We start from the raw sequence: 20,328 nt of genomic DNA on the forward strand, positions 1-20,328 counted from the left end.
CAGGTCTGAGTTTTCCAGGTCCGGATCCATCTGGAGTGAGTCTCAACGGCTGAGAGAAGCCTGGGCTCTCTGGACTTAAGCTGGAATTGTGATCTAAACCAAATGCAGAACATTCTCGAATGAAAATCTCAACAGACATGAATATAAAGAGTAACACAAGAGGTTTCTGGGGCGACTAGCGTCTTACTATGAACAGCGGCTTTCTGCGGGATGGGCAGTTTGTGTTCCCCATTGACAGACGGTGAGCGGGGCAGTGAAGGGGCACTGCTGGTCTCCGGGCTCGTGTACGGACTGCAGGGCGGCTGGTCGTACAGCGGCAGAGGAGGAAGTGATGAATGAAGCCTTTGGCACGGGGACACCTGGGGAGGACAACACATGTTACATGCTGAGCTAGCGTATACAAACCTTTCAGTGTCAGATATTGATAATATATTATATTATTTTTAAATGAATACTTTTATTCAGCAAGGATGCATTAAATTGATCAATAGTGACAGAAATCTTTTGTAACATCATAAATTACTTTACTATTTCAAATAAATGCTGTTCTTCTGAACTTTCTATTCATAAAAAAAAACCTGAAAAAAAATGTATCATGGTTTCAAATACAGCTTTGCATCACAGGAATAAATGACATTTTACAGTAGATATTAAAAGTTTAATATTATTTCACAATATTGGCATTTTTACTGTATTTTTGATCAAATAAATGCAGCCTTGGTGAGCAGAAGAGACTTCTTTTAAAAACATTAAAAAAATTATATTACAGAGCCAGTCTTTTGAATGGACTGGTAGTGTACTCTGTTTTATTAAATTATATAAAACTCAGAATCATAAAGAGGTATTTAATTGTCAAAGAACACACATTTATGATTATCTTAGACATACCAACTAGCAAAATAGCTTAACATCCTTATACAAAAACATCTGACAGCAAACTTCAGAATCAAGTATTCCAGAGAATCGTGTAATGAATTCTATAATGCTATATTATCCACATTAAAGTATAGTTTTATTATGACTGAATTCACATGATTAGGATAATAAGAAAGGCTTTGATCTGGCACGACCCCGGATGGCATTGATTACAGGAAGGAAGCGCCCACGCCTGTAATCAACGGCAGGACTCAGACATCAAACCCATTCAGAAACACACAATAAGTATGGACACAGAGTCTCATTGTCATTTACAGGTCAGAGTGAGTTTCGGATGTCTTACCTGTGTGTCTGTTCCCCAGTGAGTGTCTCCGTTTTCTGAGGCTGTCAGGTCCTCCACCAGCACGGACGGAAAGACGCCCACTCGACCGTTAAACTCTCCCTCCCAGAAGCCGTCGTCCTCCTGGTTGTCCTTGTTGAGGATGCGGATGATGGCTCCCTCAGGGAATGACAACTCGTCATCCGTCTGACCCTCGTAGTCGTACATGGCCTTCACAAAACTCACTGGGAGAGAAAAAGAAGAAAAGAAAGGGGTTATTAATAGGTGAGAAGATAGCAAGCTCTTTTGAGTTCTTTTAAATATGTTGGAGACATCTTAAAGGCACAAGCTCACTAGTTAGGAACCGTATCCATTTAAAAAGTTTTGGGTGGTAAGATTTGTATTGTTTTTGAAAGAGCTACATTTATTTGATACAAAATACAGTAAAAACAGTAATACTGTGAGATATTATTACAATATACAATAACTCTCTTAATCCTGTGATGCAAAGCTGAATTCTCAGCATCATTACTCCAGTCTTCAGTGTCACATGATCCTTCAGAAATCATTCTAATATGCTGATTTGCTGCTCAAGAAGCTTCTTATTATTATCAATGTTGAAAACAGTTGTGCTTTATATTTTTGTGGAAACAGTGACAAATTATTTCATGATTCTTTAATGACTTTTATTTGGAATTGAAATCTTTTGTAATATTTTAAATGTCTTTACTGATGACAGCATCAAACGTTTGGACTGTAGTATATGTTGACTATTTTTAGACTTTTCATAAAGCGCTTTATACAATACAGGTTCTTTCAAAGCGGCTTTACAGTGATAACAGGACAATAATTGCAATGATGCAATGAGTTCATTTCAGCTGTACAGCAGCTCTAAAAGAAAATAGTGTAATTGTTTAGATGAAGTCAGTTCAGTGTTGGAACTGAAGGCCAGAATGAATATTTAGATGCATTGTGACTGACATCATCAGCATTCATCTGTCTCGTGTGTGTGTGTTTGACTCACTGCTGCTGTCTCCGTTGAAGCTGCCTGATGCCAGCTCAGGCTCGGTGGAGTTGCTGGAGGAGTGTGAACGTGCGTCCAGAGCAGCGAGCGACTGGAGCATGCTCAGCACGCTGTTGGACGTGGGGAACTGCAGGTACTTCTCTGGAACATAGCCCACATGGCCGGACTTATTTCGCGCCTGGAACCAACATTTACATCATTAAGCATTAAGTCATTTATGACCAGGGCCAAACAGAATCTGCAGACTTGAATCCCATTTTCTTAACTGATTTTGGGGTGAAAAATATGGGAGATCTATGGGAGAACAGATCTTATTGTGAACAATTCATCCATGCAGGTTACCTTCAAAATGTCAGACTTTTCTCTGGAGACATATGCTCAAAACCCGTCCCCCTCCACAACTGACTACAAATTTGCATTCATTTTTGAACCAACAACCTTGTCCAAGCTCTTGTTCTATCCGGACTTATGTGCCCTAAAGAAGCTTGTGCTTTGCAAGTGAACGGCGCATTGTGGCGCCATTCCAAAGAGGCACAAAATCACTTTCACAGACCTTTATCTGGACTGGTCAACTTTTTTTTTTTTCTTCAAAAAACGACTGAAGATGCATCTTTTTGGTCAACACTTGACCCATTAATACTAACACTTACTATTCTATTTCTATTCTATCAATCTATTTAAGAAAACACCCTTTGCTACATGTACTGTGCTAGACTAGCTGGGACTTGTCACATGACTTGCATATTGTTGCCCTGCTTCTATTGGTTTCCTCATTTTGAAGTCGCTTTGGATAAAAGTGTCTGCTAAATGATTAAATGTAAAAAGTAATGCAACCTACATCATTTTTTTTCGATAATCCATTACACTCGGATATACGCCACAATATGAAAAAAAGATGTTGCTAATTTCATTTCATTGACTTTAAATATAGAGCTAAAAGAATACAATTATTTATAAAAATATACTAAACCCAAAAATGTAGTAATCAAACTCATAAACAGGCCCACTCAGAACTCAAACAACCGTCATTCAAAAAGCTGGAGTGTAGAACTTTCAGAAGAACAGTTGTAGGGTTCTGTGGAAATCTTGTCTTGAGATCTAAAACAAACATTATTTTCTTCTTTACATCTTCTAGAAAAACAGTCTGATTGATTTGGGAAAAAAATATAAATATAATAAACTTCAGCAGGTGGTGTTAAACTGCTAAAATAACCAATGGTATGATTGGTTCACCTTCACCCAGTCCTCCATGTCCCCGTCTTCTATAACCTCCAACATCTCATGCTCATCGATCGTTAGTTCATCGGGTTGAGAGGCCTGGGAGAAAGAGAGAGGTGAAAAGACTATTGAGCAATACAAGGCCAACTGTGTGGGTTAATATTTTTCCAGAAACCAGCAGACATTTTAGCAGTTTCCCACAAATAAGAGAACGGATCCTGGAAGACAGTTAAGTGCAGGGGCATTTTTAAAATATTTATTTTGGCTGCAGTATGAAGAAAAAAATTCCAGCATGCATTATAAAATGCCAGCCTGAACTGGCTGCAGCGAAAGAATAAATGTGAAAGCGGTAAACTGCAGCCCTATTACTGACCACCGTCAGCATTTTCAGCAGATCGGTTAGGACATCACATGTTATGTGAATCCTAAATAACATAATTAATATTCATGAGCCAAGCTGCTGAGCAATAAACTCCCTGAGGAGAAAAGATGTTAACAACAGAGATGCCATCTTTGACTAATGTTATTGCTAAGCTAATGTTTCTAAATATATTCGAAAATTGACTAGCTTTTAGTCGTTAGTATAATAAACAGAATAGGGACGGACATTTGAGACTTATTTCAACAGTGTCGTGTGTTATAACAAAATTCAATTCAAATTCAAATTTAATTAACGCCAGAGTGACTGACATTTCTTAACAGTTTGATTTTCAGATGACATGTGCAAACTAGGTATTTTAAACAATGTCATATCTGTGACTTTGATGAGGTTTATTACATGTTATTTTAGTACTATTAATACTATTATAGCATTTATCAATATTTTGCATTTGTTGACTTATTTTTATATATTTAGCTTTCATTTTATTTTAGGTTTTAGTAATTTTGTTATGTGCTTCTGTCACTGATATTATTATTATTATTTTAAATAGTTCTATTTAGCTTTTATTTCAGATTGAGTCATTTTAGTACTTCAAATTCAACTTATTTTCAGTTCTAATTTCTAATTTTCGAAATGTTTTTTTTTTTTTTAAATGAAGTTTTTTAAGTTTAGGTTTTTCATCTAATATTTACATTTTATTTTATTTCAGCTTTATTTCCATTAAAACAAGTTTGTTTTAGTTACAAATAACACACATTTCAGACTGTTCCTAAGCCCCAGTTAAATGTGTTTTTAAATAAATAAAGGTATTTTTACATTCTATGTTTAATTAAATAAATGCAAAAAGTGAAACAAGATAGTTTTGTTTTTTTAAAGAAGAACTATAATAGAAAGTGCTTTTGTTTATGGTTGTGGATTAGTTAAGTGCTTGTGTCTATTTATTATAAATTAATTAATTTTTCCAAGCAAGGTTTTTGTTTAACATTTTATGTAAAATGCATAAAAAAAAAAAACATCCATTTAAAACCAATTTATTAAATTGTATTTGAAATAAATGTATGTTAATACATTATAAATATTGATTATACATAAATATTTATGATTCAGTAAGTTTCAGTTTTTCATAATTTTATTATGAATTATTATAAATAGTATTTTATTTTAGCTTTATTTCAATGAACAAAATCACTGGTCGCCACAGTTTTCAGAACATTCGTTAGCCCCAGTTAAACGTGTGAATTTACCTTGTACGAGTAGAGCACCTTGCAGGTGAGCGGGTAGTTCCTCAGGGTTCCTGAAGGACTTGAGCTGCTGTCGTCGTACGTCTCCATGTTCTCTTCTAATTCTTCTCCTTCCTCTCTGTCCAAATCCACTGTGGTCTACAAAAACATGACAATGCGTGTCACTACTCTGACAAACACCACGGCTCGCTTGTTGATTCAATATCATTCAACAAACTTTAAAAAGTTTGCCTGGGGCTTCCTTTGTGGGTTAACGTACAACTGCATGGAACAAACAGCTCAAAAGACCAGCGTCCCAGAGGTGTGGACTCTACCTAGTTACCGCCCACAAATCTCATTGGCCTTGTGGGGATCAGGAGAACATTTTTCCCCAAGAGACAAAATGTAGCAACAGAAAAATCAACAAAAGACACAGGCATTGGACACTCATACCTCCTCAGTTGTTCACTGCATCTCACATTACTAGTTTTAACTGGTTACAATACAGGTTGAAAACTGAGCCTTCAGTGAAGGTCAAGAGAACTTTCAGTGGGAGTCTGACCCATGGAGGCCAGACGAGGTCATTGTAACCTGTAACCTGTGATGTGGTGGGCGGTGACTGATATATAGGCATATCTGAAAATGTTCAGAGCTTATAGTCATTAACAACATAAATTTGATCACAATCTCAATATAATATTGTTAATCACCCAGCCCAATATTAAACCACAGTCAGAAGTCAATCTGTCTACGCTGTGGGCTAAACTCTGGCACATTATTACAATTTCTACTGTCTTACCTAAAATCACTCAATCTTTACAATTACCTTAAAGCACCACGCTACACTGGTGCTTTGCTGTAGTACTACTCTATAAGCTATGTTCACACGTTAGTCTCACAGTATTCTCACGCTTTACTCAAGTACTATGGCGTATATATAAGTTATGCTCAAATTTCCCTTCAGATTACAGTTAACTTGCAGCAGTTCACTGACGCTTGTAGCGCAAAACCATGGAGCACCTAAAGGACATGGAGGTGGAAAAAAACATGAGATAGGAGGAAAAGTAACAAGTTATTTGCGAGAGAACACAAAGTTTCTCAGGGAACGCAAACGTTTTTTGTGAGGGAACGTAAAGGTTTTGCAAGCAAATGCAAAGTTTCTACAAAGTTTCTCACAAACTACCTTGTAACCAATCAAGTAAACGTCTTTAGCAAATCATTAACTATTCTCAGAAGCAGGAGAGTCTCAAGAGAGGCCAGGTTATCCTGGTATTTTTATTATGTTGATATGAAAAATCAGGTACATTTAGCACTATAGCGGGTGAATTATGTATATAATTTATAAACTATATGGCTTTCTCCACTGATGTTGAGTTGTTCAAAGCGTTTCTAAGGATACTGCTTTTTAGAAGGCAGCTCTCTGACTCTGAGATGGCGAATGGGTTTATGTAACATTAGCAACACATTATTAGCTGTTTGATAACGTAGTCAAGCCAAAGGCTAATCATATTTATTACCGTTATATGTCCCATGTCACTCTTCCACTTCTTCTGAATCAGTTTCTGGTTCAAACATGTATGGCTGATTTAAACCAGTGTTTCCACTTGCCATTGTGCAGCATTTACTACAGTGAAGTTGACAGAGTGGATCAGTTGTTCTGAGCTGGTGTGAGTGTGTGGAGGCGGGGCTAATTAGCATATTCATGGGTCCGTGAATACTAAATGAAGCAAGGGTTTAGAGTTACATTAAAGCTATTTTAAGGCACAAATAAAAAATTTCACAGGAAAAAAACATTTAAATGTGTCATTTTTGTGATTAAAGATGAATTTTAAGGGATGAAATGATTGACTACAGGGGGACTTTAACAGATGCTTTTAATCAGAAAAAGTGAGAACAAAATAATTTTTTAAGGATAATAGGAGCTATTATAGGAAGTCCCTTTGTTTATGGTTATGGATCATTTGTGCTTGTGGAACAGTGTCCTTATTTATTTATTATATGAATATTATATAATATTGTGTATATATATATATATATATATATATATATATATATATATATATATATATATATATATATATGTGTGTGTGTGTGTGTGTGTGTGTTTGTTTGTACAGTATATGTATGTATGTATATATATATATATATATATATATATGTGTGTGTGTGTGTGTGTGTGTGTGTGTGTGTTTGTACAGTATATGTATGTATGTATATGTATGTGTGTATATATATATATATATATATATATATATATATATATATATATGTCTCTCCAACCACTGTCATCCATATTTCTACAATTATGTGCCAATTACTGCAAAGACCACAGCAAGATATTCCTCCATCTCGGAGGAAGATCTTCTACTGAAATGTGCACTAGTGTGTGTGTGAATAATTAAAGTAGGGGATGTGAATATATGTAAAGTGTGCACCAAAATATGAAACAATAATATGCATCAAATGTGCTTTAGACTGTGTAATTGGCTATTCTACCATGTGCTAATAACTCACTGTCACATCCTCTAGCGTCTCAAAGGGATTGTTCTCTCTCTTGCTATGATAACACAAACACATGTGTAAAGGGTCTGTGTGTCTGTATCTGTTGAGTTCAGGGGAATGTTTTGCTGCTGTTATCAACATTATTTCCCTCTGACTGACGGAGATGCTGTGGCATATGGGCTAAACCGTTTAGTTAGCAGGGTCTGAATACAATGATGCTGACAGAATCAGGAAGGGTCGGGTCAGGTCGGGGAGGTCGAACTAACTACTGGGGCACCAGGGGTGTCATTCATAATAAGGATGTTGTAAAGCCGCAACTTCCTTAACTTTCAATTGGAACTGATTACACAGGTGAGAAAATCTGAATGTCAAACCACTTCATAGGGACTTTTTGATAAAGAGAGTGCTCACCGAGATAGAAAGGTCATGGGTAGTGAGGGTGGGTAGCGTCGCCCAGCGCTCATTCTCCAGCTCTTCCATCACCTGGTTCATGGCGCTCTTCAACCACGTATCCACAGAAACGCCCACCTGCCGCAGAAGGTCCAAACGCGCCTCTGCTTTCAGCTTTATCGTCTGAAAAAGACCAACAGAGTAAAAGATATATAAATTGTTCTGTTTATACAACTGCTTACATATACTGTAATATTCAAGCAGCAACTTGTTAGTTAGTCGTCCAGTGTGGTTTAGTTCAGTCCAGGATGAAATGAAGATTATCTGGAAGTACTAAAATTACTAAAACTAACAAAAAAAGAAAAGCTAAATAGGAATATAAAAAAAATATATAAAAATGTCAAAAGCACATAAAATTACTAAATCTTTTAAATTGTTCAAAATGTTTAAAAAAAGAAAAGCTAATTTAAAATAATGAAAGATAGTTTGTCCTGTTTATACAATATCTTACATACATACTGTACTGTAGTATTCAAGCAGCTACTTATGAATGAATTGTTAACTATTAAAAATCATTTAAAAAAAAAAAAGAAGTGAAATTTCGCTTTGGTAACTAAATGAAACGTTTAAAGGGATACTCCACTTTTTTCGGAAATAAGCTCATTTTACATCTCCCCCAGAGTTAAACAGTTGAGTTTTACCGTTTTAGAATCCATTCAGCCGAACTCCGGGTCTGACGGTACCACTTTTAGCATAGCTTAGCACAGATCATTGATTCTGATGAGTCCAGTAGCATTTCTTTCAAAATGACCAAAGAGTTTCAATATTTTTCCTATTTAAAACTTGACTCTTCTGTAGTTAAACCGTGTACTAAGATCGACGGAAAATGAAAAGTTGCGATTTTCTAAGCCTATATGGCTAGGAACTACTCTCATTCCGGCGTAATAATCAAGGAACTGTGCGGCCGTACCATGAGTGCAGCAGGTGTAATGATATGACGCAGCGCCTGAAAATAGTCCCCAGCTCGGTAACTTCTTCCAACGTGACCGGGACTAAGTTTGTCTAACCTATTAGACCTATTTTCAGGCGCTGCGTCATATCATTACGCCTGCTGCACTCATGGTACAGCCGCACAGTTCCTTGATTATTACGCCGGAATGAGAGTAGTTCCTAGCCATATAGGCTTAGAAAATCGCAACTTTTCATTTTCCGTCGATCTTAGTACACGGTTTAACTACAGAAGAGTCAAGTTTTAAATAGGAAAAATATTGAAACTCTTTGGTCATTTTGAAAGAAATGCTACTGGACTCATCTGAATCAATGATCTATGCTAAGCTATGCTAAAAGTGGTACCGTCAGACCCGGAGTTCGGCTGAATGGATTCTAAAACGGTAAAACTCAACTGTTTAACTCTGGGGGAGATGTAAAATGAGCATATTTCCGAAAAAAGTGGAGTATCCCTTTAAGTACTGAAATTACAAAAAAAAGTGACACAAAAATAAAGCTAAACAAAAGTATATATAAAAAATTCAAATGACAAAAGCACATAGAAAGTTACTAAAACTTAAAATAAAATTAAACTGAAAACAATTTTAAAAAGATAGATAAATCGACTGTTCTGTTCATACAACAGTTACATATATTGTGGTACTCAAGCAGCAACTTCTGAACAACTAACTAGTTATCCAGTGTGGTTCAGTCTAGTCAAGTGTTGATATTGTTAACTAAAATTAAAACTATTAAAAATAATATTTTTTGTTAATTGAAATAAATAATATTTTTATAATTATTTAAATGTTTAATATTTTAATTATATATATATATATATATATATATATATATATACAGTATATATATATATATATATTTGTAATATATATTACAATAGTATAAAAATAATAGTAAAATAACACTGGTTCAGTCCAGGTTTACCAAACTCACTCTCAAAATGCAATTCTGGGTCCTGGAAATGTAAAGGTTGTCAGTTTGATCATTAAACGTGGCTGTCACAAACAGTAGCTGTCAGAAAGTAGCCTTGAAAAGCATAAAAAGCAGCATTTAAAAAAAGACCAGATAGTGTCAGACAGAGGAAAACAGATGCATTAAAAACTGCTGGGAGTGTGAGCGTCCCGTCGCTGAAGCTCGATATCCAAACACAGGCCGTTGAGCTCTCAGAAGTCAATGTCTAGGGTAGTTCTCCTCATTAGACAGGTGAGGCGTCTGATCTCAGAGGAGCGTACAGCTGTCCTTGCACTTCAGCTTTTCTCATTATTAGGCAAAGATGCAAATTAACTTTCTGAAGACTCATCAGTTTCAATTTACCGACAACAAACAGCATTTGGAAGCTGCTTCGGAGTAGAAATACTATGTACGACTTTCATTTTCATGTAATTCTGAGGGGACAAACATTTTCAAAGGAAATAATTAAAGTGCAATTATACTTTTAATATTTGTTGATGAGCAAACACAGACTCCTCTGGCACATTGCCTGCTGCCAAATAAAAGCTTACTATTTCCAAACTTTGTTTCATTCCTTATTCTGCTTGTTGTGTTGTTAGTGCTTGTCCATTAGTTCTTAATGGGGTTATTAAATATTTAATGGTCTGTAAGAACTAACGATAATTTGGCTTCAGTTGCTCTGAGTTCAAGAGGAAAAACAAAGATGGTGTTTTATCTACTACATACATTGTCTATTAAATTCTCAGCGAACGAGTAAAGTACAATCTTACTGTCATGAGTTAGTCTCATGCAAAAATGTAAATTCTGTCATCATTTACTCACTCTCATATTGTCCCACACCCATTTACTAATGTGGAATTTGCACTTACCGTATGCACATTCAAATTTGATGGGATTGTATCAGTTACAAGACATGCAAGGACCAATTTGTTTGGTGTCAATGATGACAAACCAGATGTGATGCATCATAAACGGCAAGTTTGAATGCTAGTGTGCATTAGACTTTAGAGCGATGTTGGAAAGCATAATTATATGACTTCTCAAGACTTATAGCATTTAGTGGTTCATTTACTGACTGTTTTTGAGTTTGACATCTCTAGGTCATTGTATGCTGACAGCGCATGGAAAAGACATTTCTTCGTCATGAAGTCGTCATTTGGGCTTAGAGCCACATGAGGGTGATTAAACCATGATGACACAATTATCATTTTTATGTGAACTATTGCGTTAACATATAAGAGAGGTCACAGGCTGGGCCAGCAGAGGGCGCCACGGCTGCTGGAAGTCATGTGTAAGGACACGGCAGGACATCTTAGAGGAGAAGACATATTGATCAGACAAAGAGACTGACAGCCTGTCTCTGAACAGATCAATAGAGAGAGAGAAAATGCATCTCTGTCTGGAAAGGGAAATGCATTCATTACAGAAGGAGAGTGGGAGACGTTTGGGACATTATTACTAAGTACTTCTGCCTTGTTTTTTTTCTCTGATCTGCCCTTTCCTAAATACAAACGTAAACTATCTAACTCATGCACTATAAGTCTTCTGATAGCTTTGTGCGAGGATATGTACAATCTCTTACAGTAGTGTAAAAGTGGCGTGAACATCCTGCTATCCTTCTCCTTTGGTGTTACTCGGAAGATAAAACGCTGTACGTGTTTCAGAATGTCACAAAAGTGAGTAAATGGTGACAGACGTGCGGCACACATCACCTCTGCTTTGCGGATGTTCTCCTTGGCCTCCTCTATTCGGAATTCCAGCTCGATCCGGCTTTGTTCCGTGGGCGGAGTCCCGAGTGTCTCACATTCCTCTAGAGCCTGCCATAAAAGCAAATTACCGTTAATCAGCTCAATTCAATTGGCAAGCAACCAACGTGGAAAAAAGAAAAAAAATCATGGCATCGAATCACATTTCCTGCCACTAATCTAACAATCAAACAAGATACAATCACAACATTCAACAGAATCATTTGTGGCAGTGTCTGTTCTACCACTTTTATTTCATGATGATTAAACATAATAATATTGCAATACAAAAAATATTATATAATATTATATTGTACTGTAGATACGAAATACTGCATATACAGTCATTAAAATCTAATAAAACAGTTAAAATGTCCAGAATTTTGGGGCTGGACTCACTGAATTGTAATGCACATAAAATAAAATAATAAGAGATCTAAGGGTTAAACGTTTTTTATTCTTTTAATTTTGTGGATTCATGTGACATGGACATTGTCATGAAACAGGAAGGTTTTTGTCTCAGTCATTTGTAATTAAGTAATTAGTTTGCATCTCAACAGAATTTGTAACAAATTTTTACAAGATTCGCCACTTACAGATGTTCAAGTGTGTGTGCGCGCGCGCTTTATAATAGATGTTGTTTTCGAGTATGAATGTGCATCCAGCGCCTCTTACCCGTTTGTAATGGATGATGTTTTTGTGTTCGCGGGCCACACGTGTGGCCCATTTCCTCGCCTCTTTGTTGAGACTGTGTTCTTCGGTGGTTCCCGTCTCCGATTCCAGCTGTCGACTCTGAAACACACACACAAACAGTTAACACAGCAACACACACCTGTTGGAATCACCGGTTTGAGATCAGAGTGGTAAAATAGTGAACTAATTACATTCACAATTACAAACAGAAAGAACAGATCCAGGAACAGTGTTGAGGACATTTCACCATCTCTGATATCAGATCTGAAGCACAATGGATTAATCAATCAACTTAAATTCAAATTAACCAACCTGAGTCGACCAGTGGGAAAAGACGGTGAACAAACGTAAGGTCTGAAGATAGCGCAAGAAAAATATGCTTGATTCTTCAATCTAAGGATATGAGATGCTACATAATTGCTTTTTTAGGAGGTGAGTTGAGGCTCATTGTGGGACATGTGCATTGCACAGTACATAACAGCTACAAAGTCTTCTCAAATCTCAAGTCTGTCTATTATTCCTTCATCACAGCATCATTCCAGCTGTCGTCCACTAATTGCCAGTCTCTCCCAAGCATCTGTTTATTTCTGAGTTTAAACACCTGAACACAATATAACCAGAGGATGCATTTAGACCGACGTCTCCAATGAGTGTGAAGAGTCTTAAAATCACCAGGAATCTTTTTGATTTAATACAAGTTTCGGGTCTTACTGCAAAAAATGAATCCGTGTACACTACTGTTCAAAAGTTTGGGGTCAGTAAGATTACTACTTCAATTCAGCAGGGACACATTCACTTGATAAAAAGTGACAGTAAAGACAATTTTTTTTATTATATTTTTCAAATAAATGCTATTCTTTTGAATGTTCTGTTCATCTATGAATCCTCAAAAAATGTATAATGGTTTCAACAGAAAGATTAAGCAGCTCAAATATTTTCAACATTAATGATAAGAAATGCTTATTGAGCAGCAAATCAGAATGATTTCAGAAGGATCAAGACTGAGGACTGGAGTTGAACTGGATGCTGAAAATTTAGCTATGACATCACAGGAATAAAAAACACTTAAAAATATATTACAATAGAAAACTTTTCTTTTAAATTGTAATACCATCTCACATTATTTCCTGTTTTTACAGTATTTTTGATCAAATAAATGCAGCCTTTTGAATGGTAGTGCACATTATAATTGTCGTCATAAACTTTCATCAAATGTAATAAGTTTCTCAATCTCTGAAATAGCTGTCATATTCTACCCCTGCTATAAGAGACAACAAATGCAAACAACATCAATGGTTTGTGACGCTCCAGCTGGTTTAGAATCATAAGGAATGACTTGCGTATATTGACCATATCTGGCAGTATTGCTGACGACGCACCCTTGCATTTGTGAATAATTGACGGCAACACACTGATCAATATAAATTCAATCAGAGCACTTTAACACAAACATCTTCACTCGATACTGCCACATCAATCTGATGTCAAACACTAGCCACGGCTGGCAAAAGAGTTTCTTAAAAGGGAGAAAAAAAAAAAAAGCATCTAAACATCACTCTCCCGTTGAGACGTTTTTGTTTTTTTACGTCTTCCTGTTTTTTCTCTCGGCGTGACCCTAAGCAGATGTGGTGTGTGTGTTTGAGGCATGCTGGGTTGCCCGAGTCTGCTGGGAAACATGACAGTTTGCAGGGACTCCATCTGGATCAGAACCCCTCGCAAATGCCTAATCAATCCCATGTGCCTCTGCTTCAAATTCACACACGGATGCTGTCTGGGGAGAGCGTGATGGAATGCGTGCATCTTTGACGCTTTCTGCGTGTCTGTATGATGGAAAATATTGTGTGTGTGTATGTTTGCACTGTTGATCAATCCTAGCGACGGTGTCTGAGAGTTTTTGACGTGTCAAACAGTTGACGCTCTAAGGATTTGACAAGCAAAATACAGCGTTACAGTGTAAAAGGCACTTTTGTAGCATTTTTCTATCCATATTTAAGTTACTAAGGACTGACTGAAAATTAAAATGGATATGTTATATAAGAAAATAGTCAACAGAGACACAAGACACTTAAACTATCATAGTATAGGAAATCTGATGCCTGAGACAACAATCATAGTCAAAAATATCCGAGCAAAGAAAAACACAGACTGACCAATCAAAATCAAGTGTTCCAGTGATGCATAGTACATCAATCTTATTCCAAAGGTGAAGTGTGTAAATTAACCTAGACCTGTACCACATGCCAAGGTTATGGGTTCAATTAGTCAAGAAAACAGGAACTGAATGCAATAAATACCTCAGATATAATATAAGTATAAATAACTTGTAATATTTATTACTATTATTAACTATTACTATACACATATACATACATATATATATACATATACATATATACATATATATATATACACATATACATATATATATATATATATATATATATTAACCGACACATTATATTACTACATATAAATTACATAGATTCATATATTGAACAGTCAAAAGCCGTAACCTTAAAACTTATTATATATAAAAAAAAAAAAAAAAAAAAAAAAAAAAAATATATATATATATATATATATATATATATATATATATATATATATATATACAGTGAGGAAAATAAGTATTTGAACACCCTGCTATTTTGCAAGTTCTCCCACTTAGAAATCATGGAGGGGTCTGAAATTGTCATCGTAGGTGCATGTCCACTGTGAGAGACATAATCTAAAAAAAAAAAATCCAGAAATCACAATGTATGATTTTTTAACTATTTATTTGTATGATACAGCTGCAAATAAGTATTTGAACACCTGAGAAAATCAATGTTAATATTTGGTACAGTAGCCTTCGTTTGCAATTACAGAGGTCAAACGTTTCCTGTAGTTTTTCACCAGGTTTGCACACACTGCAGGAGGGACTTTGGCCCACTCCTCCACACAGATCTTCTTTAGATCAGTCAGGTTTCTGGGCTATCGCTGAGAAACACGGAGTTTGAGCTCCCTCCAAAGATTCTCTATTGGGTTTAGGTCTGGAGACTGGCTAGGCTACGCCAGAACCTTGATATGCTTCTTACAGAGCCACTCCTTGGTTATCCTGGCTGTGTGCTTCGGGTCATTGTCATGTTGGAAGACCCAGCCTCGACCCATCTTCAATGCTCTAACTGAGGGAAGGAGGTTGTTCCCCAAAATCTCGCAATACATGGCCCCGGTCATCCTCTCCTTAATACAGTGCAGTCGCCCTGTCCCATGTGCAGAAAAACACCCCCAAAGCATGATGCTACCACCCCCATGCTTCACAGTAGGGATGGTGTTCTTGGGATGGTACTCATCATTCTTCTTCCTCCAAACACGTTTAGTGGAATTATGACCAAAAAGTTCTATTTTGGTCTCATCTGACCACATGACTTTCTCCCATGACTCCTCTGGATCATCCAAATGGTCATTGGCAAACTTAAGACGGGCCTTGACATGTGCTGGTTTAAGCAGGGGAACCTTCCGTGCCATGCATGATTTCAAACCATGACGTCTTAGTGTATTACCAACAGTAACCTTGGAAACGGTGGTCCCAGCTCTTTTCAGGTCATTGACCAGCTCATCCCGTGTAGTTCTGGGCTGATTTCTCACCTTTCTTAGGATCATTGAGACCCCACGAGGTGAGATCTTGCATGGAGCCCCAGTCCGAGGGAGATTGACAGTCATGTTTAGCTTCTTCCATTTTCTAATGATTGCTCCAACAGTGGACCTTTTTTCACCAAGCTGCTTGGCAATTTCCCCGTAGCCCTTTCCAGCCTTGTGGAGGTGTACAATTTTGTCTCTAGTGTCTTTGGACAGCTCTTTGGTCTTGGCCACGTTAGTAGTTGGATTCTTACTGATTGTATGGGGTGGACAGGTGTCTTTATGCAGCTAACGACCTCAAACAGGTGCATCTAATTTAGGATAATAAATGGAGTGGAGGTGGACATTTTAAAGGCAGACTAACAGGTCTTTGAGGGTCAGAATTCTAGCTGATAGACAGGTGTTCAAATACTTATTTGCAGCTGTATCATACAAATAAATAGTTAAAAAATCATATATTGTGATTTCTGGATTTTTTTTTTAGATTATGTCTCTCACAGTGGACATGCACCTACGATGACAATTTCAGACCCCTCCATGATTTCCAAGTGGGAGAACTTGCAAAATAGCAGGGTGTTCAAATACTTCTTTTCCTCACTATATATATATATATATATATATATATATATATATATATATATATATATTATTATTATATATTTTTTAAACACTCCTTCGATCTGCTATTGGTTGGACAAGCATATATATATATATATACATATCCCGGCCTGCAAAACAATTACACACTTCACCTTTAAAAGAAATAGCGAAAATCTAGTTTTCAATGATGAAATTTCCCCTTTAAATGTGTCCACTCACAGTGAGTTTAACAAACACACAGGTGCACAGGCTGATGTCAACATGCAAGAAACAACAACAACTGGTTGATGATGGCTGCAGGACACTGATGCATGATGGGAAATCAAGTCCAACAGACTGTGTGGTACCTGCGCCAGAGTCATTCTCATCACACTGACCGCCGATGGCTCAATGTCCACCAACTGCTGCACCGAACTCAGAGTCTGAGCCAGAGAGGAGGGAAAGATGGGTGCACACACACACACACACACACACACACACACACACACACACACACACACATCATACACACAAACCACACATCACACGCGTGCACGGTGGGGTTAAGAGAGGGTTAGAAACAGACTGTTAGAGGACAGGAAAACTACAACAGGGTTAGAAACAGCAAAGCAGTCAGAGAGATGCTCAGAGATGTAAAAGCTAACAAACACGATATCTATTAACTACTGAACTATAAGAAGATATAAGGAAGAGAGAGAGAGAGAGAGAGAGAGAGAGAGAGAGCAGATGCTTTGGTAATACAACCTTAAAGTTAGTTCTGGGATGTTATTTTAATAATTAAACACAGATTGATTAATTGTTAATTTAATTGATTCAGCTTATTGATGGTTAATCAATCAATATTGTACTGCGGTTCGCAATCATTCTAGCAGTTACAGGGGAAAAAATGTCTATAAATTCAAATCACGTTTTAGATCCAGATTCCTTTAGTCATTAATATATTAAGTCGAAATAAAGTAATAAAGAGAAACTGCAGTTACTAAGCATTGCTAAGGTTTTAGTTCCAATACTGTAATTTCATAAAGATTCTGTACATAAATTATAGTGAAAATTGGTAAAAACTGATAATTCATTAAATTGATTTATTTTTATTTGAACAGTTACGAAAATTCTAGGATTGTAAAATTAAAATGCAATTTTTACATAAATAATAATGAAGAGACTGTAGATGGTTCGCACTCTGAAAAAACTAGACAAAGTCTTTAGCAAAAGAATCAATTATTTTAATAGAGCAAGAGCAGACGTTTCAGCCATCCAGCTATTCTCAATGCTCATAATCAATAACATAAATAAATAATGACAAAATTAAATCACTTGCGATAATTCGCAAATCAACATTTGCTTCAACAGAAAAGTCCCCAAAATAGCACAAACATTATGCCAGACAAGACAATAATAAAAAAAAGTGGTTTTAGAAGCCAATATCTTTTATTTCATTTAATTGGAAAAGAAAAGACTGTGGTTTAGATTTATTTGACTGGGATGGATTGATCACCATTTAGAAGGTTCCTTCAAGCTTAAAGAGCAGTAAGATAATTCTTTATTACTAAATTTACAGCATGGATCGAGGGTTCTGTACTAAATTAGCATGATAAATTGTCATCAAGTTAGTTATGTCATTTAAGCACTCAAAATTGAAACTGAAGTTTAAAATAGGATAAAAGAATACAGAGAGATATTAAGAGGTTAATGAATGGTTAAAATAAAAAAGCTACCAGGAGTTCGAAACGGCTAAAAATCAATCCCACTCGAGCAGAACTGTAGTTTAACGAGAGGAACGTTCACAAAATGAGTCGTGATTAAAGCTCGAGCAGACACAGAAGAGAGTTTTAATCAGCAGGATGTTACTTCATCATCACAGGAACAAGAAATTCTGTTCCCAGAGACTCTCAGATGAACCAGGCTAAAAATAGAAGGTGATGATGAAATTTGTGAGCTTTTTCGGCGCGGTTGTGAAGTATGTGTCGATGACGCTGTCAACGCTGAATAAAATCTGAAACGTTTGAAGACCATTTCAACTTTTAAATATAGGAGTAGAGATAAGACCAAGAGAAGGACAGGAGGAGAGAGAGAGAGAGAGTTGGCTTGCTTAATAATGAAACTAACACAGGTGGATTCCCTGCCATGAGATATTTTAACCTGAATAAAATTCAGTGATGAATTTGTGATATTCATGTTCCAAAGTGATTATATGACTGAAAAACACATGTTCCTGTACACATACATTATTGTTGAAAGGTTTGGGGTTAGTGAGATTTTTTATGTCTCTTCTGCTCACCAAGGCTGCATTTATTTGATCAAAAATACTGTAAAAACTGTAACATTTTGAAATATTATTACAATTTAAAATAACTGTTTTCTATTTGAATATATTTTAAAATGTAATTCATTCCTGTGATGCAAAGTTGAATTTTCAGCATCATTACTCCAGGTTTCAGTGTCACATGATCATTCAAAACTCAAGAAATATTTCTGATTATCATCAATGTTCAAAATAGTTGTGCTGCTTCATATTTCTGTGGAAACCTTGAATCTTTCATCAACATTTATTTGATATAGAAATCTTCCTTAACATTATAAATGTCTTTACTGTCACTTTTGATCAATTGAATGCATCCTTGCTGAATAAAACTATTAATTTCTTTCAACTGGAAAAATAAATGAATAAAATTAACTGACTCAAACGTATGAACTTGTAATATAGGAGTTCTTGATTTGTCTAGATGCAGTTTATAAACCTGCATGCATGAAACTCACTGTATCGCTGTCGCTGGGCTGGAACTGGAAGTCCTGTGCTTTGTGAAACACGGGATTCTCCTGCAGGAACAGCTGTTGGTTGAAGTCCTGCATCACCTGGACATAAAACATAACTATTTAACAAACATGATGCAAGAGTATTTGACAAGTAAAATGTCCCTTTAAAGGGAGAGTTCACCCAAAACTGACCTTCTTTTGTTCTGTGGAACATAAAAGAATTTTAAGTCAATGGGGTTCAATGTTGTTCGGACCCGAATGTTCAACAAAATATCTTCTATTGTGTTCCGCAGAAGAAAGAAAGCCACACAGGTTTGGTACGACATGAGGTTCAGTAAATGATGACAGAAAGATTATTTTTGCGTGAACTATCCCTTTAAGATCATGTGAAGGAAAAATCCTTGCGTAACTCTCTCTCTCTCTCTCTCTTGCGCACACACACACACACACACACACACACGTCACAATAGTGGTATGTAAAATTAGACCCCCTTGGCTAGTGAAATAGTGCTCAGCCAGATGTGCTTATCAGCAGAGTGGAGGAATGATGTGTGTGTGAGGGGATTTCTTCATAGGGGAGCCGATAATGAGGAGCTGGCAGAGCGAATCTATTTCTGGGAACGAAGAGGGAAATTGAGGGAGTGATGAAACCAAGTAAGAGGAGAGAGAGCGTGTGTGACTCACTCGACTGGACTTCTCCAGGAGGAACTGGAAGGTGCTGTGGATTGCTTGAAACGCTTCCAACTCGGTCCGACAAAAGGATATCAGATAATCCTTCACATGGTCGTATACGTTCCCCTCCAGACCCTAAAGAGAGACACACACAGACAGAGACAGACAGATCACACACTCTGTGTTTGGACTGAATGAATAACAAATCTCCTCGTGTTTTCAGAAAAGGTCGGAGGTACCAAAGAGAGAAATGTGAATGACAGACAGAATGATAGAATGAACAACAGAAAGTACAACAAACAGACTGAACGGTAGACAGAATAGAAAAAAAGGGGCAAAAAAGGCAGACAGAATGA

The 20,328-nt window shown here is 36.6% G+C and overlaps 1 protein-coding gene across 2 annotated transcripts in view; it reads right to left on the reverse strand.

Annotated features, from left to right (window-relative positions):
• Window positions 1-20,328, reverse strand: part of fchsd2 (FCH and double SH3 domains 2) — a 102,190-nt gene that overhangs the window by 3,516 nt on the left and 78,346 nt on the right. The window contains exons 9-20 of one of the 2 annotated variants that reach the window (XM_084409495.1): window positions 19,985-20,107; window positions 19,304-19,399; window positions 16,894-16,968; window positions 12,311-12,427; window positions 11,603-11,707; window positions 7,953-8,114; window positions 5,064-5,198; window positions 3,453-3,536; window positions 2,220-2,397; window positions 1,220-1,440; window positions 188-359; window positions 2-93 (exon numbers count right to left, since the gene is read on the reverse strand). In XM_084409495.1, coding sequence (XP_084265621.1) covers window positions 2-93; window positions 188-359; window positions 1,220-1,440; window positions 2,220-2,397; window positions 3,453-3,536; window positions 5,064-5,198; window positions 7,953-8,114; window positions 11,603-11,707; window positions 12,311-12,427; window positions 16,894-16,968; window positions 19,304-19,399; window positions 19,985-20,107 — 1,560 coding nt within the window. The remainder of the gene's footprint in view (window position 1; window positions 94-187; window positions 360-1,219; window positions 1,441-2,219; window positions 2,398-3,452; window positions 3,537-5,063; window positions 5,199-7,952; window positions 8,115-11,602; window positions 11,708-12,310; window positions 12,428-16,893; window positions 16,969-19,303; window positions 19,400-19,984; window positions 20,108-20,328) is intronic. The other variant, XM_084409496.1, reaches the window with a different exon arrangement.

This window comes from Rutilus rutilus, assembly GCF_951802725.1.
Source record: "Rutilus rutilus genome assembly, chromosome: 5".
Classification (NCBI taxonomy): Eukaryota; Metazoa; Chordata; class Actinopteri; order Cypriniformes; family Leuciscidae; genus Rutilus; species Rutilus rutilus.